The sequence below is a fragment of the Ostrea edulis genome, chromosome 6 (assembly GCF_947568905.1).
Source record: "Ostrea edulis chromosome 6, xbOstEdul1.1, whole genome shotgun sequence".
NCBI lineage: Eukaryota > Metazoa > Mollusca > Bivalvia > Ostreida > Ostreidae > Ostrea > Ostrea edulis.
The window spans coordinates 65,654,090-65,679,385 of NC_079169.1; the positions used below are offsets into that span (position 1 = coordinate 65,654,090).

Consider the following 25,296-nt stretch of genomic DNA (forward strand, 5'->3'; position numbering starts at 1 on the left):
CAGGTGTCCTTCTTTGTTGTTTTTGACAATGTTTCATCAGGTGAATCATTAAAATGTTAAGAATCCAGGGCCGTAAGTAGGGTTCTAAATCAGGGGAGGCAGGGGATTGGGGGCCGCCGATTGACTTTACGACTGAAAATGACACTTTTTAAATCCCAATTTATCATGTTTGTGTTTCATTTGTACTATGTAAAGAATCGTAATATGGTGTCAAAGACAAAGGTGCTTGTCTTCATTTTAAACATATATCCTATAATATAACATTTATATAATTTTATTTTCTTTTTTGCCAAAAAATCAGACGAGGCAGTTGCCTCGTCTGCCTCATCGGCAGTTACGGCCCTGGAATCATTTCCAAATTATATCCTTTGACCCGCTCACATAGTGTGTTCCAGTCGATGAGGTATACGAACGACTTACTCATATCAGAACGTCCCCGATGAATTAAACGAATGACTTACTTGTAATAGAACGCGCCTTTGTCAGAGTAATGATTGTTGACGAACGTGGAAAACGTTACAAACGTGGAAAGGGAACCTGTTGTTTTTGACAGGATGTCAGAGGACTCTGTAGTTCGTTTCCTGAAAGAGGATTTGCCAAAATGCGCATTTCCGATATTTGAAGATATACGAAGACAGGGAAAACTTTGCGATGTGACGCTAAAGGTGATTAATTTGTCCCGCCATCTTTCAAATCTATCAGACGTTAGAGTTAGTTTTTTTTTTAAAGTAACAAATATGTTTAATATCCCAGATTTCTGTTAAGTCGTTTACGTCTCTAATATGATTACGGTGTGACCGTTGGGGTGAGCACAGCATATCTGAATACATTTTCAAAAAATTTATATTGAAAATAAGGACAACTGATCTGGTTCACTGTCAATACGTAGGATTAATGTCTTGCTCTTCTCACCAATGTAGGAACCAGTTTAGCGGGAAATGCAACGAGCGTGTTGTGACGTAGCCTGGTAGTTGTGACGTGACTGTTTACATTTCTTTAGACAATATTTTAAAAAGAAAGGGGGAAGAATATGATTGTCATCCTTTCCTTTCAAATAAGAAAGGTTTGTAATACTTCAAAGATTTTTTTTATTATTATTTTACGAATCGAACCATCCGCCAATTTGTACGAGGGACTTCTGGGATTGGCGTAAAAAAAAAATTCTTGTTAGAGGTTGAGATTTAGCTTGGATTATTTCCCACGCTCGAGTCATTAGAGCTCGCATTACGAGCCAGCGCTCTGCGCTGGCTCGCTGCGCTTGCTATAATTATATAAAATGCTCATAGCAGTAACTTATAAATACCTAATGCAGTGATTATTTCTTTTTGCATTGCCTACAAGAACCAACGTTTGTTCACTAGCCTGACAAGGCCTAGTTTGTTTTTTGTTCCATCATTCATGCGGATATGACAGCTAACCTATTCATTAGTGAAGACAAAAATGAGTTAGCAATAAAAGAAATTAAAAATAAAACCGCTGTATCATTAAAAATACTTTCTTAAGGAGGTATGCTACACCAGAGAAATTTGATATGGATGAAAAGTGAAAGATATGTTCATTGAGGATATGAAATTGAAAAAAGTGAATTAGTTCTTTCAAATTTACTTCATTTAGTCAAAAAATGCAGTTTTAGTAGAAAGCAATATGTAAAAAATTAAAAACCCCTGCTGGACTCGAACACGCGATCTACAGTTCAGCAGTCGACGTGCTAACTTACTGAGCTACTCAGCTAGGCGATGATTTTTGAAATGAATAGACCAATATTGCTGATATTTATATCTTCCTCCATGTTTTAAAAGGAAGTCAGCCATTATGACGATGTAGAGTACATCCTTAATTTCCCCACAATTTGGTCTACAGAGTTTAAACTTGACCAAAAAATCATGGTAACCAGATGAGCTCCTAGAAATCAGATTTTAGTTGACCAGGTTAAGAATTGGACGAAATTAATAGAATTGAAATTCAAGGAAAACCTGTTCATTTTTATTTGGTCCTGATCTAATACTGACAAGCCATTGCAAGCATGAGCAAAATTATAACCACAGATTTATTGTTAAAATTATGTATTGAAAAGGAATGGAAATTACAATTTGACCTTTTTAATCTGGACACTTCACCTGATGGAAGATTATTTGTGGGAACCCAAGTTTATCACATTATTTTGCTTGATGGACCCAGATGGTCAATATTTACTACAAAATGTTAAAAATTCATTGAAAATCAAGGATGGGGACAATTTGAAAATGTATTAAAGTACTTTAAATTACATTGATGATTTTGTCAATTACTTACAATTACATTGATTATAACCAATCGGCAATGTAATTAATTAAGTACTTCAATTACTTTGAAGAATATAATTAAATATAAATATTTCAATTACTGCAGTATCTTTCAAAATGTAATTGGAAGACTTGACCACAAAGTCTGCTTTGATTCGTTTTCAAGCTTTTTGAGGAATTATGCTAAAAATTTGGCTTTGAAATTTCCAGATGCAATTTCTAAGTCATCCAGTACATTTTAAGTAATAATTAGTTCTGGATGTAATATCTGAATGAAGTGAACTCTTACTCAGGTATTTTTTCTACCTGTGCTTTTGTTCTCAGGTATGATAGGGTTTCACACCTGAACAACCTATAGCCCTTGGCACTGTGGCCACCCTGCATCAAGTACATAGATGTTGAGAAATATACATGTAATGTTTGCTTAAACATCACATGACAAACAGTGAAACAGTATTACACCATTATCAGACACTTTCATTCTATCATTTTCTAACTTTTAAGTTTGAATAAAGAATGTTATTGAAAATACTTAACATTTTTGGAATGTATTTTAAAAATACATTCAATTGTAATTGAAAGCCAAGTCATCAAATTACTTTATAAAAGTGTATTTAAATACAGATAATTACAATTACAGTTTTCAATTACCCCATCCCTGTTGAAAATCGTTCATTAATCTGCATGGACAGTAATTTTTATTTAGTGTCTGTCTGGGACACTGTTAGGAAGGGTTGTATTGCAAGGAAAACTTATATCACGCTGTCTAAAGGACACAGTTATTTCTATCAGTTAATACATGTACTTCCCTGTGAAGTGCTTACCTTTGGACTTGCATTGCGGATATTAAAAGAACAAGTTCTGATAGAGACATTGTTGCAATATGTGTACATTAAATGACTGCAGTGCTTGAAGGGTTAAACAATAAACAATTGTACACTACAGTATATGATGTGAAAAAATTAATAAAATGAACATTTAATATATTTTTACTACCAAATGTGTTGTCAGCAGTGATTCTGTTCTACTCAAATGTGTGGTCAGCAGTGATTCTGTTCTACTCAAACGTGTGGTCAGCAGTGGTTTTGTTCTACTCAAATGTGTGGTCAGCAGTGGTTCTGTTCTACTCAAATGTGTGGTCAGCAGTGGTTCTGTTCTACTCAAATGTGTGGTCAGCAGTGGTTCTGTTCTACTCAGATGATTGCACAGTAGCAAATGCATGTAAGAAAAAAAATCATTACATTTCCAACAACCTATTTCTATTGATACAAATATGTACAATTGTTACGGTATAATACTACATCATCACGTACAAAGACAAAATCAATCATTGGTATATAGATAGAAACACACAAGACTACCTGGTAATTGTTTTCGGATTTTTTAACACTTGATAATAGTGAGAAATATATTGTTCTGACAGGTACAATGCAAGAGAATAGGATTGTACCTGCATTCGTCTGTAATTTGGGTTCACTTGGGAGTATATCGTCCAGATATTTGCACATCAAATTGTCAGATTAAAGTAGTAATACATATAGTTGAGATAGCAGACAGTTCTGTTAATGAAGATAAAATGACATTAAAGCATAGGTTGATGGAATAAGAATATATACATTTTTCAATTTTAGTGCTTTGAAATTGATTATACATGTAACTAAAATGTTTCCAGAAATGTAACTATCTTTAATGTTTACAGAAATGTAACTAAGATGTTCACAGAAATGTAACTAAAATGTTTGCAGAAATGTAACTGAAATGTTTGCAGATATGTAACTAAAATGTTTGCAGATATGTAACTAAAATGTAAACAGAAATGTAACTGAAATGTATACATGAAGATAGAATAGATGTGTTTCAGCTCTCCTGATGCTGCATTCATCTGAACAATTTTGCTTGCATCCAAAGCATCTGGATTAACAAAACCTATATCGTAAATATAAAGAATAAATTACATCACATGAGCTGTAATGCAGTACATTGAGCCCAGCTAATGATTAGTATCGGAATTCAAATTACTTTCATAATTGGGATATGCTTTCTCACGTTGAACCACAATCAATGAACATGACAATTGCATCTTCCTCAAGAATTGAATTGTAACGTAAAAAACATTAAAATATTTCGGGGTAAAAGAACTGGTCATGGAACAGCAATCTGCATGCAAACCTCAACCATGCTGGCGGCCGACCCGGAGTAATGATCAATATAACCATTATAAAAACAATTTGCTATCAGCTCAGTGGACTGTCAGTTTACTTCACATTAACTTCAATATTCAATTCAATATGAGAGATTTCAAATTAATCAATATTTTAAGGCAAAGGAAAGTATGGAATGTTGTAGGAGGGAATCATAATATACGATATTACAAATTAGATAAGTTGTAAATTTCAGCAGTAAGTTCAGATAGTTGATAGCATGGTAAGGCCAATTCAACTTAATTAGTAGATTATCATACGGGGTCACAAAAAAATATGGGAGGGTGGGAGGATTTGTTTTTAATCTTTATTTCCCGAGAGAGAAAAAATTTATGACAAAAGGCATCATACAAAGTCTTAATCAAGTAAACATTCAAAGAATCCTTGGTAGAAGGTATAAAACCAACATTCTGTGACTTTAAAGGGACTGATTCACGATTTCCCCCAAAATTTTGTTTTTCACTTTTAATGTCTAATGTGTTTAAAAGATTTCACATAAAAATTAAGGTTATACATTATCACAGAAGCTCATTTTAGAGAATTTATGATTTGTTTTGTAAACAAAGATTGCAGTATGTTATTGTTTACGAAATTTTCAAAAGAAATGGAAATTGATCTAAAGTTTATTATATGTTTCACATTTCAAGCATTCTTTGGGTAAAATGTGTCACCTAAAAGTTAAAATTTGTGACTGTAAAATTAAGATGTTTTATATTACAAAATTAATATTTCACTGGTTTGTTTGTATACATTAAAAGACTCGAGTCTTTATTTACATAACACATATTTAAGGCTAAAATATTGCTTTTATTCTTGCATTCAGAAGGTGAAAATTTTGGCTGTCAATATAAAATTAGTTATATTTTTAATGTTTACCATCAAAAATGAAAAATATTTTTATCAAAAATCGTGAACCAGTCCCTTTAATCATTCACTTATGTCGCTGGAAAGCAAGTTTGTTTGAAAACGTAATTTTTGTGAAAATAAAAAAAATCGGGATGGGTCCTTTTTTGAGGGGCTGGCGGGGATGATAATCTATCAATTAATTTTAATTGGCCTAAAGAATGGAAAAGATGGTCCCATTTTTACTGCAAAATAGACGCATGAATTTAACACATACTTTGATGTCATTTTGATGCATTGATTTTCTTTATAGAAATGGGTCTTTCAAACAAAATATCAATATTATTATGGAATCCAGGGATAGACATTAACTTTTCTTCTTGCTTGCCCTTTGGGCAAGTAAACTCGAAGTTTTACTTGTCCGAATGAAAAACTTAGTTGTCCAAAATATTTTAGACTCTAATAAGCCTGTCAACCAGTAACTCTAATTATCTCTTTCCGTCAATCGGTGATGCAGTATGATCTGCTAGAATGGGCCTTCACCATAATCTGACGATTTGGTAAAGAAAACAACAATATATGAAGTTGGACTTTACTTTCTAATATTTGATATTCATCAAGCTTAATACAATTATTATAATAATCACATTTCCTACTGAAAAAAATCACTTGCCCTGATAGGGCAAGTGTGTATTGAGTTTCACTTGTCCAAGGCAAACTGGGTTTTCACTTGTCTTGGGCAATTGGACAACCGATAATGTTGATCCCTGTAATCATTTTAATTCTCCACAATAGTTTTTTGTAAACTTATTTTTAAAATCATTTTAACAAAGTCTGCAAATTTTTTCTTTATAGTAATTAGTTAATGGGTTTTTATTTTTTCTAAATTTGACCAAAGGTCACTTCAGGAGATAGTTTTGTGATAAAGATAAAGTTTGTATTGTAGCAGTCAGCTGGGTTCGATCGCCGGTGGCCAGTTAGCTCAGTTGGTAGAGTACCTGACTAGAGATTCAGGGGGCCTGGGTTCGAATCCTGGTCTGATCTGTTGCATTATCTCCCTTCCTGTTACATTTGGTGCTGTGACCACCCCTGGACTTGCAGGTGGGGCAAAAGAATCTTGGTTGTAATTTTGTTTCTTTTTAATGGGGGAGGAATGTGGTGGATCTGATTTTTAGCTCAAGTGAGCTTTTCTGATCACCCATTGTCCGCTGTCTGTAAACTTTTCATACTCCTTCTCCAAAACCACTTGGACATTTATGATTTTCAACTAAACTTGGTACAAATCATCCTTGGGTTGAGGGGATTCAAGTTTGTTCAAAGGGGAGATAATCACAAAAATGCAAAATTAGGTTTTAAAATCTTCTTCTCAAGAACCACTTGGCCAGAAGAGCTGACATTTACATGTAAGCTTCCTGACATAGTGCAGATTCAAGTGTGTTTAAATCATGACCCCTGGGCGTAGGATGGGACCACAATAGGGGATCAAAGTTTTGCATACAATTATATAGGGAAAATCTCTTAAAATCTTCTTTAAAACCACTGGGCTAGGAAAGTACTAATTGACATGAAAACTTTCTGACGTAGTGCAGATTCAAGTTTGTTAAAATGATGACCCCTGGGGGTAGGATGGGACCACAATAGAGGATCAGTTTTACATACAAATATATATTAGGGAAAATCTTTAAAAATCTTCTTCTCAAGAACCATTGGGCCAAAGAAGAAGTTTTACATGCGAATATGTATGGAAATCTTTAGATATGAGCCAAGGTGTCTCAGGTGAGTGATGTGGCCCATGGGCCTCTTGTAATATTACACAGAGTTGCTTTCATTTCAATCCTAGATTGTTAAATCAGCTTCTTATTACATTTGTTACTTACTTTTAGTCATTTATTTTTGAGTACTTTTCATGTTTGGATTTGGTTGTTACATTCCACATGTTTTTGTCTTAAACAGGAAGTGTCATACCTGTTGTCAAGCTTTCCTGAGTGAATAAGCTATTTGTTGCCCCGATTGGTTAAGTCGGGATAGTTTCTTTGGTTTTGATTGGCTTAAGTTAGTGAATAGAATTCAGGGTATATAAGACTTGTGTTTGATCAGTTTTACTCACTTTGTTAAGAACTGACCTCAAGGTTAGTATTCTCTTATACATGTATTATTCTGAGCAAATTATGTAAAGCTCTGAATAGTTCTAGCATGAAATAAGCATGATTTTGGTAGGAGTTAGGGACTGCTAAAACTATATTTTGATAGGCTATTAGTAGATTTTATAATGTAGGTTTTGCCCTTACTGGTTCAAGGTGCTACCGATAACGGTATTATAAGGTTTTCTTTCTTTATAGTTCTTTTAGATTTAGATTTTCAAGGATCATAGTCTGTTCTTATTAGAGGTAGACTGTTTCAGATGTAGCTTGTTCCTTTCTATTTTTAAAAGTTTTCAGTATGATGGAGGCCCTGTTTATTTTTTTTCATTTTTGACTCCGTCATAGTTCCTTACAGATTTTTCTCATCCTGTTGAGACCTTTTGGTAAATTACTCAATTATGGATAAATGCTACATCAGAGAAATTTGATATGGATGAAAAGTGGAGGATACGTACAGCAATATTTTGAAATTGAAAATTTACTTTATTTAGTCAAAAAAATTCAGTTTTAGTAGAAAGCAATCTGAAAAAATTCGAAACCCCTGCTGGACTCAAACCTGCAATCTACAGTTTAGCAGTTGACGTGCCAACCTACTGAACTACTCAACTAGGCAATTAAAACTGAAAGGACAATAGACTAAAATTGCTGAAATTTATATTTTCATTCATGTGTAAAAAGGAAGTCCGCCATTGTGATGATGTAGAATACCTCCTTAATTCATATTAAAAACTCAGGATATACCATTTTGTTGATTTATTTCAATTTTGATACTTTTACAGTTTGTTACTTTTCTGTGTAATTTGTTATCAATTACAATATGAATTAACTCTGTCATTGATAAATTATGGTTCAGGATCTGGGTCATTCATTAGGAGTAGAGTGACCAGTGGTCCAGTGAACTCTAGTTACTACTAACTAATGTAAACAGTGCTCCAAGGTTTGTAAATCAAATCTTAACACAACACATAGGCTCGATAGCGTATTCCATGTATGTGTTTCAGGGCTTGATTGTGTATTACATGTACGTGTTTAATAAGCTTGATTGTGTGTTACATGTACATGTTTAATAAGCTTGATAGTGTATTGTTTGAAGTCAGTACGTTTCTATGGAATTGTGGACAGTCTCATTTACATGTAATATGTAAACATTGTAATTCATTATCACAAATCCAGTTTCTTGTTAGGAATTTGAAATGACTTCATGACCGGCTATTGCATAGATACACATTTAATTAATGGTGTTTATTTGAAAAATTTTGATCAGGTAGGAGAGAGGAAGTTCACGGCTCATCGAATCGTTCTGGCAGCCAGTATTCCATATTTCCACGCGATGTTTACACATGACATGGTGGAATCCAAACAGAATGAAATCACGATGCAAGGCATTGACCCTGGGTAACACTATGCACTAATTTTATATTATAAAGAAAATTTTCTAAGGTATTTTTTAGAACTAAAAGTTATCAAAAAGTAAATGACAGAGTAGCATTTCAATAGATGTAAAGTTTAGTTTCATTGCCTAGTAGGTCATGTTGGGGTGGGGTCACATTTCAATAAGCAAAAACAAAATTTCAATAATTTTAAAATCCTCATTAGCAAAGTACAAGATTCATTTGCATGCACACAGAGATATGAATGTGATGATGGTGAAATATTGTCTATGAGTGTGTGTGTAACAGGAAATAGGTGTCACCTGAGGACTTCTTATGTCTCATTCTATTTGTCTACATGTATATGTGTGTGTACATTTGTCATCAGGGACAATGTACATGAATTTGTTCATTATGATACACTTGTCGAATAATGAATATTGCTAATAAACATGTTGATATTATATATATGTGTGTGTATTAAAGATCGTTTTACAATGAACGAAATGACATTTTTCAGTGCATTGGAAGCTTTGGTGAATTTTGCATACAATGGCAGTGTAGAGATTGACTCCAACAACGTTCAATCTCTGTTAATCGGAGCCAGTTTTCTCCATCTACAGTCCGTCAAAGAGGCGTGTTGTGATTTCCTGAAAAAAAGGTAGTTAGCACGTGAAGTTTATTTTTAGAATATAAATTTACCAGCATGATTTATAGAGTACTTGCATCTCGTCAGGAGAATTTAGTGAATTTAGGTGCAAAACAAAAACTGAATATTACATTGTACACAACTGGAAAAAGCTATTTTCCAAAGGTAGTTCCAGTGATTGCGAAATGTTGAAATGTTTTACTGGACATTCGGTCTGGTAAACACAGGAACATTACCAGACCGAATCACATTTTACCAGACCGAAAAAAAGTAGCATTATGTTCTTCATACTTTTTTTTGTTTCTCCCTTTGACTTCGAGCCTCCTGGTCATTGGATTTTCGTTTTAAAGGTTTACTGGGGACTGCATTACTGTTCCATTTTAATTGGAACATAAACGGAACTGGAAGTCGAAACGTAGTTTCTGAAACCGTTGCCGGAAAGTCACCGGACATTCGGACTGGAAATATAACGAAGTTTACTGGACCAAGAGTCAAATTACCGGACATATCCGTCGGTCCGACGACATTTCGCTTTCACTGTAGTTCTGGTACAGTGAGTTTACATTAACAGCTCAGTGATTATATTCATAAGAAAACTTTGTGCCTTCACAGCCTCTTCATTTCTTTTTGTATAATTTTCCATTATCTTTCAGTTTACATCCAACAAATGTTCTGGGAATCCGGTCGTTCGGGGACCAGTTTATGTGTCAGTCCTTGGTGGAGTTTGCAAATAAATACATACAGAAACATTTCAGGGAGGTCATGGTCACAGAAGAGTTCCTCAATCTCAACAAGGGAGAGATTATGGAGATTATATCTCGAGATGAACTCAATGTTGAGTCAGAAGAACAGGTAAATGTAGTATAATTAAAAACTAAAGAGTCAGACATACAAAGGATTTAAGATATTGAATTGAATACACACCAATGCAAAAGACAAGGTTAAATTCACAAGTTTAAGCAGTTATGTAGTTGTTACCTGAGCTGAGCTTTTTTGATCAAAATTTATCTGTCATCTGTAAACTTTTTACTTTTTATACCCCCGGAACAAAGTTCAGGGGGGTATATAGGAATCACTGTCTGTCTGCAGATTCGTGTCCGGGCCATAACTTCTTTGTTCTTTGACTTAGGCATACCATATTTGGCACACAGGTGGATCACCTTGAGACGATGTGTCGAGTACCTTCATGACCTCTATATGACCTTGACCCTTGACCTCAAGGTCAAAATTAAAGGTTTTTAGCTCACCTGAGCTGAAAGCTCAAATGAGCTTTTCTGATCGCTTTTTGTCTGTCGTTTGTCTGTCTGTCCATCTGTCTGTTAAACTTTTCACATTTTCGACTTCTTCTCCAGAACCACTGGGCCAATTTCAACCAAACATGGCCAAAAACAACCTTGGGTGAAGGGCTTTCAAGTTTGTACAAATGAAGGGCCATGTCCCTTTCAAAGGGGAGATAATCACAAAAATGCAAAAATAGGGTGGGGTCATTTAAAAATCTTCTCAAGAACCACTGGACCAGAAGAGCTGAAATTTACCTGAAAGCTTCCTGACATATTGCAGATTCAAGTTTGTTCAAATCATGGCCCCCGGTGGTAGGATGGGGCCACAAGGGGGGATCAAAGTTTTACATACAAATATATAGGGAAAAACTTTAAAAATCTTCTCAAGAACCACTAAGCCAGAAAAGCTGAGATTTACATGAAAGCTTCCTGACATAATGCAGATTCAAGCTTGTTCAAATCATAGGCCCCTGGGGTTAGATGGGGCCACAATAGGAGATCAAAGTTTTACATACAAATATATAGGAAAAATCTTTTAAAATCTTCTTCTCAAGAACCACTGAGCCAGAAAAGCTGATTTTTACATGAAAACTTTCTGACATAGTGCAGATTCAAGTTTGTTCAAATCATGGCCCCCGAGGGTAGGATGGGGCCACAAGGGGGATTAAAGTTTTACATACAAATATATAGGAAAAATCTTTAAAAATCTTCTTCTCAAGAACCACTGAGCCAGAAAAGCTGATATTTACAAGAAAACTTTCTGACATAATGCAGATTCAAATTTGTTCAAATCATGGCCCCCGGGGGTAGGATGGGGCCACAAGTGGGGGGGGGGGGGGGGTCAAAGTTTTACATACAAATATAAGAAAAAGCTTTAAAAATCTTCTTCTCAAGAACCATTGGGCCAAACATTTACATGAAAGCTTTCTGACATAGTGTAGATTCAAGTTTGCAAAGGGCAGTTTGGGCCATAATAGGGACTAAGGTTTTACATGCAAATATATATATGGAAAGTCTTCAGATATGGGCCAAGGTGACTCAGGTGAGCGATGTGGCCCATGGGCCTCTTGTTTACAATGGATTCGTGTCCGGGCCATAACTTCTTTGTTCTTTGACATAGGCATACCATATTTGACACATTAGTGTATCACCATGAGACTATGTGTTATGTACATTCATGACCTCTTTATGACCTTGACCTTTGATCTCAAGGTCAAAATTAAAGGTTTATGCCATGGATTTGTGTTTGGACTATATCTTCCATTTTCGTCTACAAAGGCATACCATATTTTTACACTTCGGAAAGAGGTAATTTATACCTATTAACAACACCCTTTGGGAGATTGGGGTAAGCGGGGGGTATTCTTAGTGAGCATTGCTCACAGTACCTCTTGTTTGACTTTATTTTTAAGAACCACAGCGCCAATTTTAAGATACTTACCATAAAGTTTGTTGCAGCAGAGTTTTTGAAATAAACAAAAATTCAATGGTCAAGTGGACCGGTGAATTGATGAAATTTACTGGTTTGAACAAATATTTACTGGTCAGTATTTAGAATTAACAAACAACAATATGAAACTTTCAAACAAATTAATATTTACTGTAAAACACACAATATTCCCAGCCTAGTGATTAGGATAAAAGTAAATTCTGTCTGTTTGAATGTCATCTATATGGCTTCAAATGTGTTTTATTGAATAAGTAAGACTTCTTCTCCAACGGCTGCATTTGTGCACATTCAGGGTTGGAAATTAACTTTTTCAAGCACTAGTCCGTATGGACTAGTCACTATTGATGTTCATTAGTCCGCAAAGCATTTCACTAGTCAGTCCAGTATATCATATTAAATGATCTTCATTTTTATTCAATAGTATTTAACGAAACCAAACACATCACAGTTGCAAGCAATTCAGTTTCTGACACCTATATACAGAAGAAGCCTCGCCCGATACGGGTTTTCTTTTCACACCATGTATTTTTCCGTATCAGGTCACTAACTAACTGTGTAACGAATTTATCACGTCGAAGACCTCTAACTGTATATGTGGGGAGTCAAATGTCTTTCCTTTTGACACGGCTGCAAGTCGAACCCGACGATAAATAAAATTACTCGCCCAATACGGATTTTACTCGCATGATACGGTTTTTTTCACGGCGTCATGTGACCAAGATCTGACCAATTAGATTTCAACAATTTTGTCTGAGGCGTGATAATTTATTTTGCATTCAAGATCTTCAGAAGCATACAGTAACCTCCAAGTTAATCCTTTTATAAACGTTTATAAGTGTGTTCGATATTGATGTTCGAGGACCGTTGTTTTCATGCTCAGTTCTTAGAAAGTCACAGGAGTTCGAAATTTTATTAATAAAGTCAATAAAATTCAATCCATTTACCAAGCCATGAGCTATAGTGTTAAGAACTCCTGTATTAAGAGTCGCGAATGATGAAAACATGTGCGCACAAACGTGCTTGTTCTTGGATCACACACTACTTGCAGTTCTTGCACCTCAAATCCATTCTCGTGATGCGTACTCGGAGTTCGGAATCAGCAAGAATTTGCTCGTTCAAAGAACGGCGGTCTCAAACACACTCCATGTGTTTGGATCAGGATGTCATAGTCACGCAAACACTTGACCATGCAGGTAATCGACCATAAGTTCAAACATCTAAGAGACTCAGACAAATCTTGTTAAAATCGTAACCATTTCAAGATTGATTTCCGGATTTTCACTAGTCCATACGGACTAGTGTTATAGAGAGTTCACTAGTCCGACACGTTTTTTACTAGTCTCGGACATGAGGTAATTTCAAACCCTGACATTGTGTGAATAGCAATAGAGCTCCAACCTGGAAAGGCTCGCATGCCAATCTCCATTAGCCTAATGACTAGGCCTAAATTTCATTTATGGATCTGTCCACATGACAAAGTCGAATTCATGTAACAAAAGTTAGCAGCTTCCATCCATATCCATTTATGACTTGCATAATTATGATCCATAAAAGCACAAAACGGATATCTAATTTTGCACTTGCAATGCAATGTCTATTCATTTGTTTGAAAGCTTCGTACTCAATCCTAAATCATAAAAGCGCTTGAATTTATTTAAAATATGCAGAGATTCAAACGTTTAGTTGATTTCGAATTGATCGTTGACATATTACTAGTCCTTCAGACCAATTGCATACACAAAACTACAGGACTTCAGACGTATCTACAGGTGGGACTGGCAGATTTCAAAAACTGTTGTAAATTGGGAGGTTTTCTAATATGTGAATTAGAATTTTTTGCCTGCTGAAAAAGTCTAGCAGAGTTCGAAATATTTTTTTCATTCACTGGTCACTTGGGCTATCAATTTAAATTTTTACTGGTCAATTGAGAACTTTTACTGTCCCTTTGCATCAATGGATATGAATATGACTGGCCAAAATTTCATGATTTTGATAGTAATGAAAACACTTTCATAAATAATTGTTGATTTCAGACACATTTATTGTTTAACTAACGTATTAGATATTAACTTCTAGCACACAGTTAAGTATTCAGGATATTTTTATCTGCTTTTCACGCAACCTTAGACAATAGTTGGTGTTGTCCTCAATTTTGTCATTTGTGGTGTCACGGGATTACCATGAAAGTGTCATAATTAGACAACTCATTCTATGTAACATTTAGTTGAAGACGATTCATTCTTAGAAATACTCGGCATAAAACAACTTGTTTCTAGGAACATTTATGAATTTATTTACATAGTACAAGTTCACAAAAATGAAACAAAGAAATTATTTTACATCCAATAAAAGCCTGAGCTTGCACACCTGTAATTTACAAGACCAATAGTTGAGGAATGTTGATAAGTATTCAAATCAGCTGCCTGTGGTAGTTCCAAGGGCACATATTCTTTACAAAGCAGTAGCCCAAATCCATAATTTACTGGTCTAGACCATTGGGCCATCAATTGTTTTGAGCCCAGTTAGAGATCTTACAAAGGAAGCTTTCTATGGAGTACTTCCTGGTAGACTGGAAACCTACAGATTATTCAGATGTGAAATGTGAGGGTTTTCCAATTAATTATACCCCCCACAAACGAAGTTTGGGGGGGTATACTGGAATCACTTTGTCTGTCTGTCCGTCCGTCCATCCGTCTGTCCGTCCGTTTGTCCGTAGACGCAACTTGTCCGAAGTTTATTTCTAATACCGCTGGACATATTTCATTCAAACTTTATGCACATCTTCTATATATTATGTAGTTGTGCATCTCCTATTTTCATTGAAATATTTTAACAGTTATAGAAGTTACGCACATTTTCTTTCCTTTTGGGGGTTGCACACTTTGTCCAGAGTTTAATTCTAATACTGTTGGACAGATTTGATTCAAACTTTATTCTCATCCTATATATATAATGTAGTTGTGCATCTTCTATTTTCATTGAAATATTTTAACAGTTATGGAAGTTACGGACATTTTCGGGATTGGCATCCACATACTGATTCTGCAATCTTGTGACTTCTCGGTAAAACATAAAGTGGCTCATGTGTGTTGAATACTTATTTGTCAGATAGTATTTATAATCTCAACTATCCCTGGCAATGGGATTCATAGTAAACTGCCTTTATTGCAGCTACTTAGAGTTGTTATACCAGTGGAAAAGATTACAATAATACCAATACTTGAGCTAATGTCATTTATTTACTGACAAAATCAATGACAAAGTAAAGTTGGCAGAACATAATGATCTTTAACAAAGTGAATATAAACTAAAGACTAGAAGAGTTGACCAGGGATTTGCAATCATACAGCCTAAAATGTGCCAAATAGTATTCATTGTTTATATTAAGCATATTTTTAATATTTCATGTACTGCTGTACTGTAGAATATACACTTCTGCATTCACATTGATTGCCCTGTAGATAATGTGAAAATATCCATTGTGCTTGCATTAAATATTTCCCATCATCTTATATGCCCCGCGGGGGGTATTAGTCCCATTAGGACAGTTCTAGTTTTTGTTTACAATAAGTTTGTGTTCTACTGTCTATAACCCATATGGGTAAATGGACACATATATAGCCTGTGGACTATTGTATGTTTTGTAGTATATATAGTCTGTGGAATATTGTATGTTTTTAGTATATATAGACTGTGGAATATTGTATGTTTGTAGTATATATAGACTGTGGAATATTGTATGTTTATAGTATATATATAGCCTGTGGAATATTGTATGTTTGTAGTATATATAGACTGTGGAATATTGTATGTTTGTAGTATATATAGACTGTGGAATATTGTATGTTTTGTAGTATATATAGTCTGTGGAATATTATATGTTTGTAGTATATATAGACTGTGGAATATTGTATGTTTGTAGTATATATAGACTGGAATATTGTATGTTTGTAGTATATATAGACTGTGGAATATTGTGTGGACATATTGTATGTTTGTAGTATATATAGACTGTGGAATATTGTATGTTTTGTAGTATATATAGACTGTGGAATATTGTATGTTTGTAGTATATATAGTCTGTGGAATATTATATGTTTGTAGTATATATAGACTGGAATATTGTATGTTTGTAGTATATATAGTCTGTGGAATATTATATGTTTGTAGTATATATAGACTGTGGAATATTGTATGTTTTGTAGTATATATAGTCTGTGGAATATTATATGTTTGTAGTATATATAGACTGGAATATTGTATGTTTGTAGTATATATAGACTGTGGACTATTGTGTGTTTGTAGTATATATAGACTGGAATATTATATGTTTGTAGTATATATAGACTGTGGACATATTGTATGTTTGTAGTATATATAGACTGGAATATTGTATGTTTGTAGTATATATAGACTGTGGACTATTGTATGTTTGTAGTATATATAGACTGTGGAATATTATATGTTTGTAGTATATATAGACTGGAATATTGTATGTTTATAGTATATATATAGCCTGTGGAATATTGTATGTTTGTAGTATATATAGACTGTGGAATATTGTATGTTTGTAGTATATATAGACTGTGGAATATTGTATGTTTTGTAGTATATATAGTCTGTGGAATATTATATGTTTGTAGTATATATAGACTGTGGAATATTGTATGTTTGTAGTATATATAGACTGGAATATTGTATGTTTGTAGTATATATAGACTGTGGAATATTGTGTGGACATATTGTATGTTTGTAGTATATATAGACTGTGGAATATTGTGTGGAGATATGGTATGTTTGTAGTATATATAGACTGTGGAATATTATATGTTTGTAGTATATATAGACTGTGGAATATTGTATGTTTTGTAGTATATATAGTCTGTGGAATATTATATGTTTGTAGTATATATAGACTGGAATATTGTATGTTTGTAGTATATATAGACTGGAATATTGTATGTTTGTAGTATATATAGTCTGTGGAATATTATATGTTTGTAGTATATATAGACTGGAATATTGTATGTTTGTAGTATATATAGTCTGTGGAATATTGTATGTTTGTAGTATATATAGACTGTGGAATATTGTATGTTTTGTAGTATATATAGTCTGTGGAATATTATATGTTTGTAGTATATATAGACTGGAATATTGTATGTTTGTAGTATATATAGACTGTGGAATATTGTATGTTTGTAGTATATATAGACTGTGGAATATTGTATGTTTGTAGTATATATAGACTGTGGAATATTGTATGTTTGTAGTATATATAGACTGTGGAATATTGTGTGGACATATGATATGTTTGTAGTATATATAGACTGGAATATTGTATGTTTGTAGTATATATAGTCTGTGGAATATTGTATGTTTGTAGTATATATAGACTGTGGAATATTGTATGTTTGCAATAAATTGAATTTGAGTAAGACATCATGAATTTAATCCTCCTATTTTTGATAAAGGTTTTTGAAGCCTTTCTGACCTGGATCAAGAGAGATGAGGATAAGAGGCGAGCGGCTTTGCCGGAGTTGATGGTGAAAGTGAGGCTGCCACTGTTAACGCCACAATATTTATCTGACCGAGTGGCAACAGAAGATTTGGTCAAAAACTGTTTAAAATGCAGGTAACTAGCAAATGGGACTTCATTAATAGATTTAGTCAACATTTATATGTTGAAATTTGAAATGGTGATGAGAATTATGAAGTAATCATTGCATGATTCTTAACAGAGATCTGTTAGACGAGGCCAAAGATTATCATTTGATGCCCGAGAGACGATCGCTGATGCAGACCTTTAAGACACGCCCCAGGTGCTGTACGGATGTGCCAGGACTGATCTATGCAGTAGGCGGACTCACGTCATCAGGTGGTCATGTTGTCTGATTGCAATGAATGACTGAAATACTGTAAAAGTGGTTATTTACGGGGAAATTTACAATATGTACATTGATTACGCGGTCACATGATAAGCTCGTAAATTTACAATATGTACACTAATAACGCGGTCACATGATAAGCTCGTAAATTTACAATATGTACACTAATTACGCGGTCACGTGATAAGCTCGTAAATTTACAATATGTACACTAATTACGCGGTCACATGATAAGCTCGTAAATTTACAATATGTACACTAATTACGCGGTCACGTGATAAGCTCGTAAATTTACAATATGTACACTAATTACGCGGTCACGTGATAAGCTCGTAAATTTACAATATGTACACTAATTATGCGGTCACGTGATAAGCTCGTAAATTTACAATATGTACACTAATTACGCGGTCACATGATAAGCTCGTAAATTTCCCCCATGCGTATAGTTTTAAGTATTTGATATATAGTATATTCAGTTACCGTATATTTTCCCCCCCATAAGTAATTAATGTTGGATGTGGAAAATGCATACTTAACCCCTAGTGTAAATAACCACGGTTACAGTACCATACATAATGTGCAGATATGTATACTATTGATTATCAATTATTTATAAGTATCATTATGGTGTTTGATTAGTTGTAAGGAGTGTTCTGCTTTCGGTTTGTAACTGGCAGGTGACTCTCAATACTGTAGAATATTATTAGGATGTTTGATGAGTTGCTTATGTTGTAAGGAAGTGTTCTACTTTCGGTTTGTAACTGGCAGGTGACTCCATGAGTACAGTGGAGTGTTATGACCCCATCACAAACATTTGGAATTCTGCAGAAGACATGAAGACTGTGAGGAGTCGTGTAGGGGTTGCTGTGTTAAATGGTAAACAATTAAACAACTCATAGTACACAGCTATCAGCCTCTTTTTAAGGAATTCTACTGGTGAAGGTTTTAATTTTCTTGCAACAATGTTGAAGTGTTTTTGAAAAATATGAAAACTTATCCACAGAAAAAAATTCACTGTATTTTCTTAAAGAATAACTGTCAGTACAGATGGCTTTCATTTTATGAAAAAAAATGTGATTGCACTCTGACAGGCCGACTGTATGCTATTGGCGGATTTGATGGAGAAGAAAGATTGAGCACTGTAGAAGTATTTCACCAGAGTAACAAGAAATGGAAGAAAGTGGCCTCCATGAATTGTAAAAGGAGGTAAAGAATGGCAGAGTAGTAAACCCCAGTACACTATTATTAGCTTTGTTACCTAGTCTCTCACCGTCTATGGACTCTAACAACCTAACATATTTCCATAGACAGTTAGTAACAAACCTAATAAGTGTTTTGTTCTGTCTAGGATCAAAACTTCATGTGGAAACATTTTTATGCCCCCCTTTGAAAAAGAGGGGGCATATTGTTTTGCAACTGTCGGTCGGTCGGTCTGTAGACCACATGTTGTCCGCTCAATATCTTGAGAACCATTCACTTGATGATAATGATATTTCATATGTAGGTTGGTTATGAGTGGAAGATGACCCCTATTGTTTTTCAGATCCAAAGGTGAAGGGTCAATCTACTCTGGACATAGGAATATAATGTCCACTCAATATCTCAAGAACCCTTTGCTTGAAAGACATCAAACTTGGCACACTGGTACATCCTAAGGAGTAAATGACCCCTATTGATTTTGAGGTCATATGGTCAAAGGTCAAGGGTCAAACTGGGCATAGGAATATACTGACCATTCAATGTCTAGAGAACCCTTTGCTTGACAGACATCAAACTTGGTACACCAGTACATCTTCAGAAGAAGATGACCCCTATTGATTTTGAGGTCACATGATCAAAGGTCAAGGGTCAAACTGGACATAGGAATATACTGTCCGTTCAATATATTGAGAACCCTTTTCTTGACAGACATCAAACTTGGTACACTGATATGTCTTCAGGAGAAGATGACCCCTATTGATTTTGAGGTACATGGTCAAGGGTCATACAGGACATAGGAATATATTGTCCGTTCAATAGCTTGAGAACCATTTGTCTGACAGACGTCAAACTTGGTACACCAGTATGTCTTCAAAAGAAGATGACCCTTATTGATTTTGAGGTCAAAGGTCAAGGGTCAAACTGTACATAGGAATATACTGTCCGTTCAATATCTTGAAAACCCTTTGCTTGACAGACATCAAACTTGGTACACTAGTACGTCTTCAGGAGAAGATGCCCTCTAATGATTTTGAAGTCACATGAGCAAAGGTCAAGGGTCAAACTGGGCATAGGAATATACTGTCCATTCAATATCTTGAGAACCCTTTGCTTGACAGACATCAAACTTGGTACACTGGTACATCTTCAGGAGAAGATGATCCCTATTGATTTTGAGGTCACATGTTTAAAGGTCAAGGGTCAACCTGGACATTGGAATATACTGTCTGCTCAATATCTTCAGAACCCTTTGCTCGACAGACATCAAACTTTAAATTAGTACACTGGTGTATATTCAGGAGAAGATGACTCCTATTGATTTTGAGGGCACATGATCAAAGGTCAAGGGTCAAACTGGACATAGTAATATACTGTCCACTCAATATCTTGATAACCCTTTTACTTGACAGACATCAAACTTAGTATATTGGTACATCTTCAGGAGAGGGCATATGTGTTTTACAAACATATCTTGTTGTTAAAACATGTTGCCATCTAAAATTTGCTATTGGCGTACTAATGAAATTTAGCTGGTAAAACGCATGACAAGTGGTATCCTATTACTGAATGTCATTTTAGTCCACAACAAAACAAATACATAATTATGTCCAGTCAAAATACAGTATGTCATTTTTAAAAATTTTGTATAATGACATGGAAATTTAAAAAAACAGTATCATTCACAACTATTGTGTAAGTGACGGAGAAACAAATAATTGTATGTTACTCAATACAACATTTGTGTAAGTGACTGAGAAATAAAATAACCGTATGTTATGCAGTACAACGTTTCTGTAAGTGACTGAGAAATAAAATAACCGTACGTTACACAATACAACGTTTCTGTAAGTAATTGAGAAATAAAATAACCGTATGTTATGCTATACAACTTTTGTGTAAGTGACTGAGAAATAAAATAACCGTATGTTATGCAATACAACTTTTGTGTAAGTGACTGAGAAATAAAATAACTGTATGTTGCACAATACAACGTTTCTGTAAGTAATTGAGAAATAAAATAACTATGTTATGAAATACAAATTTTGTGTATATAGTTGTATATAATTAATATAATTTTTGTAATTTCATCTCTAGAGCCACTTTATATATGACATAGTAAGAGGTCATTTAATTATTTGCAGTGCTCTTGGAGCAGTAGCACTGAGCAGGAAGCTGTATGTGTGTGGGGGATATGATGGAGTATCCTCACTAAAGACAGTGGAAGTCTATGACCCGGAGCATGATTTGTGAGTAAACAAACCTCTGGCATAAAGTCTCTTACTATGTCATCAACATTTAGTGTTACAGTGTAAAGAAATATTTGAAAGATGTTCATGAATTTAAACCAGTATTATTACTAACTGCAACAGATGGACTCTTCTATCGAACATGTTGAAACACAGAAGTGCAGCCGGGGTGGCATTTTTAGACGGAGAAATTTACGCCTGTGGAGGGCATGATGGCCTTTCCATCTTCGACTCGGTAAGAATCTTAACCTCACGTCTGTATAATTTTTATTTTCAACAAAACTTGTATTCTCAACAGAAACGATGTGCTCTTTTGTTTGTATTGAAAATACATTTGTACATATCTGCAGTTAAGGAGGAGGTGTGTTTCACCATTTATAATTTACTGGATTTGAATTGTTCATATTCTATACCATATAAAAATATGTACTGTTATCTTGAATTTTTTTCATTGCCTGTGCACAGGTTGAGAAGTATAGCACGGCTACAAACACCTGGAGTTATGTGACCCCAATGTTAACAAAGAGATGTCGACTAGGAGTTGTCTCCCTTAACGGGAAGTTGTACGCAGCCGGTGGGTATGACGGGTCTGTATTCCTGAACACGGTAGAGTGTTACGACCCAGTCAGAGAGTGTTGGACATATATTACGTCTATGAGAGTCAGACGAAGCAGAGTGGCTCTGGTAGCTACCTATGGTAAACTTTTCGCCATTGGTGGATATGATGGACTGGCTAATCTGAACTCCGTGGAGATGTATGACCCCGAGAAGGACACGTGGAAGTTTGTGCAGAGTATGTGTGCACATGAAGGTGGGGTGGGTGTGGGGGTTGTACCAGTGGAGGTTGATCTAGATATGTGATGATTCGAGCATGCGATGCGTGTCCTGTTGTATTCATAGAATCCATTGTTGTGTTTTACTCATTAGATGAAGTCAAACTAATCACAAATTTTGTTTGTAAAATTAAATCTAATTATAGACTAGTAGTAGTTTTGGTGAGAAAAATCTCAGAGAGATTTCAAATGTTGAGAATATTTGCTGTAGTTGTAAACCTGTATGTCATATAAGTTCATGTCTAGAACAAATGTCGAAATTGTAGATTTAAAAATATGTATGCACACATGGTGTACATGTATGTTTGCAGACCTTTAGTAATGAGATTGTCTTAACAGTGGACCAAAATGAATTGATGAATCTGATACAATTTTGTATGATTTGGGTACTTTATCTTAATCTACAATGTAATGTATGTGTTCACAGTATGAAAGAACTGATGTATAGCATGAATTGAAAAGAAACAATGTTTTGCATTTGAAATTACACATACTGTATTGGTGATCAAGAAATATTCTAGTCTGAACAAGCTTAAGTTTATAGTTATACTCTCTACCCATCAAGTTGTTTTTCAGGGAGGTATATAGTAGTCACCATGTCAATCATTCTCTCATAGTAGTAAATAGAATGTGTTTGAATATACCCCGTGTAGGTATTAGTCCTGGGTTTTTTAATAGAAACCAGTGCGAGTTTGTGTCCATTTTTCTGCTTAAACGTGGCCGTCGTGGTACAAACCCTATAGTTTGTTGAATCTTTGTGTCAGTCTCTCAGTTAATTTAAAGTTTTGCGTCCATATTTTTTTCATTTACAAATTTTTTATGATGAAATGAAAATGACAAATGTTTATATTGAAGGATTGAAGGCAATTTGACAGATGTTATGCAATTTATTTTTTTAAAAACCTGTTAGTATTAGAAATGTTATTGGGATGTACTTGTAGGATTTCATGAAAGGAAATTCTGATGATACTACTTACATGATTTGATTGATTTCGGCTTCTTCTATAGTAAGAGCACTGAGAATCAGAATATGACAAATCGTGTGTATGAATGAAGCATCACGTACAAGGCATTTTTATACTGAATTGTGACTACAAATCATCTCCAAGGCATTCCTTACTCACATGTAAAGCAGGCAATGGTAAGAGAACTTACAAGGGTGTCAAGATGAACATTTTTGGTAGTTATTTTTATCGGACATGAATTATTGGGACGAAATATTGTATTGCATTTTATGAATAGGAACAAAAATTGTTTGATTTCAGCCTATGCTTTTGCATGCATTTTGATACAACCTTTGACATAATTGTAACAAACATCTCTTTGTAATTAGTATATTCACATGGACATTGTTTTAGAGATCTGATGATAATCAGTATTTTTAGTGAACACTGGATGTTAGGCCAACAGATTACACTAAAACATGTACTAAGAAATTACAAGACTGATTTCTGTAGATATTAGTGTGAACTTGTTAATGCAAGATGAGCGAGCGTTACTTTTGTACATTTTATTGATTTTAGTAGCATTAAATAATCTGGTCAGATTGAATCCACAATAGGAACTGCAGATAAATTGAATAACACAAATATTTGTCTGCAAACACGTGTAGTTAATTATTTAATGTCTGTATTTTTATTCTTTGTATTGATAAGTTATAAATTATAGTTGATTAAGGTTTTATTTTTACACAAGCTTTCTTGACAGTTCTGTGTGGAAAACTTTGACCTCAAAATTTAGATTTTTAAGTCAACCATATTTTGGCATCAGATGATCTATTGATGAAAGAAAAAAAGACAATTTTCTGTTTGGAACACTTGATATACTTAATTGATTATAAAGAAAATTTACGCAAGTTTCAAATAGAGATCCTTCATGTAAACTCAAATACTGCAGACAAGCTGTTTAAATACCGCAGACAAGCTGTTTAAATGATGCCGCAGACAAGCTGTTTAAATGATGCCGCAGACAAGCTGTTTAAATACCGCAGACAAACTGTTTAAAGGATGCCGCAAACAAGCTGTTTAAATGATGCCGCAGACAAGCTGTTTAAATACTGCAGACAAACTGTTTAAATGATGCCGCAGACAAGCTGTTTAAATGATGCTGCAGACAAGCTGTTTAAATGCATGGCTACAACAGAATGATATGTAAAGGGGGAAACTGATAAATGTAAATATTCCTCGTAGAACTAAGAAATGCATAGGAGTCTAACTATACTGATGCAGTTGTGTTCACATCTCCATTGCTACTTTCTTCTCACCATGTGATACATGTAGTTCATAAACCTCTCATTTTATGACCTGATGCATTTTATTCGTTATTAGTATTGTGCAATATGTTTTAATTTTGTATGAGTTTATAATAGATGTAATGACAAGAGTATGGGATTTTTTAAAAGTGATATTAAATGCAGTATTAAAATCTGAATGATTGTCTGTTGTATTTTTTTCACCCAGAAAATTTGATGTCTTTGAACACCATATCATGCCACTGTCCAGAGTCCACCCCAGAGCAGAGGGTGCTACATGTTTTGGTTTACCAGATAAAACTGGAGTGGAATTGAATTAATGTGATGATGTTTACAGTATTTCCAACTGTGTTGTCTGTGATAACCCTTTGAAGCTTCAATATATTAATTTCCCCATATACACAACTGGATGTAAATTTCTCTGCATACAAATGTAATGACATCAGTGGGCGGGGACTATCGATGCCATGTGTATTTCTATCGCAGTATATTTAATGTGTCGATTTTATTAGCTCTTCTGAGCCGAAGGCTCAAAGAGCTAATCATATGGCCATATGTCTAGTGTGCGGTGTGCGTCAACTTTTTGGAAAAGGGGCTATATCTCAAGAACCCCTTGGCCAATTTTTGTCAAATTGGTCACAGGGTATTCTTGGCCCAAG

The 25,296-nt window shown here is 34.6% G+C and overlaps 1 protein-coding gene across 2 annotated transcripts; it reads left to right on the plus strand.

The window, feature by feature from the left end:
- Positions 1-434: 434 nt before the first annotated feature.
- LOC125647802 (kelch-like protein 18) lies at positions 435-24,816 on the plus strand. Of its 2 annotated transcripts, none has more exons than XM_048874618.2 (11): positions 435-665; positions 8,732-8,862; positions 9,358-9,498; positions 10,140-10,338; positions 17,691-17,851; positions 17,958-18,094; positions 18,876-18,983; positions 19,199-19,313; positions 21,449-21,553; positions 21,677-21,788; positions 22,019-24,816. In XM_048874618.2, the coding sequence occupies exons 1-11, from the start codon at positions 555-557 to the stop codon at positions 22,412-22,414; spliced, it is 1,716 nt and encodes a 571-aa protein (XP_048730575.1). In that variant the 5' UTR covers positions 435-554; the 3' UTR covers positions 22,415-24,816. The 2 variants fall into 2 exon arrangements, with proteins under 2 accessions (XP_048730575.1, XP_048730576.1); XM_048874619.2 differs by lacking the exon at positions 435-665 and adding an exon at positions 3,366-3,503.
- Positions 24,817-25,296: the final 480 nt, after the last annotated feature.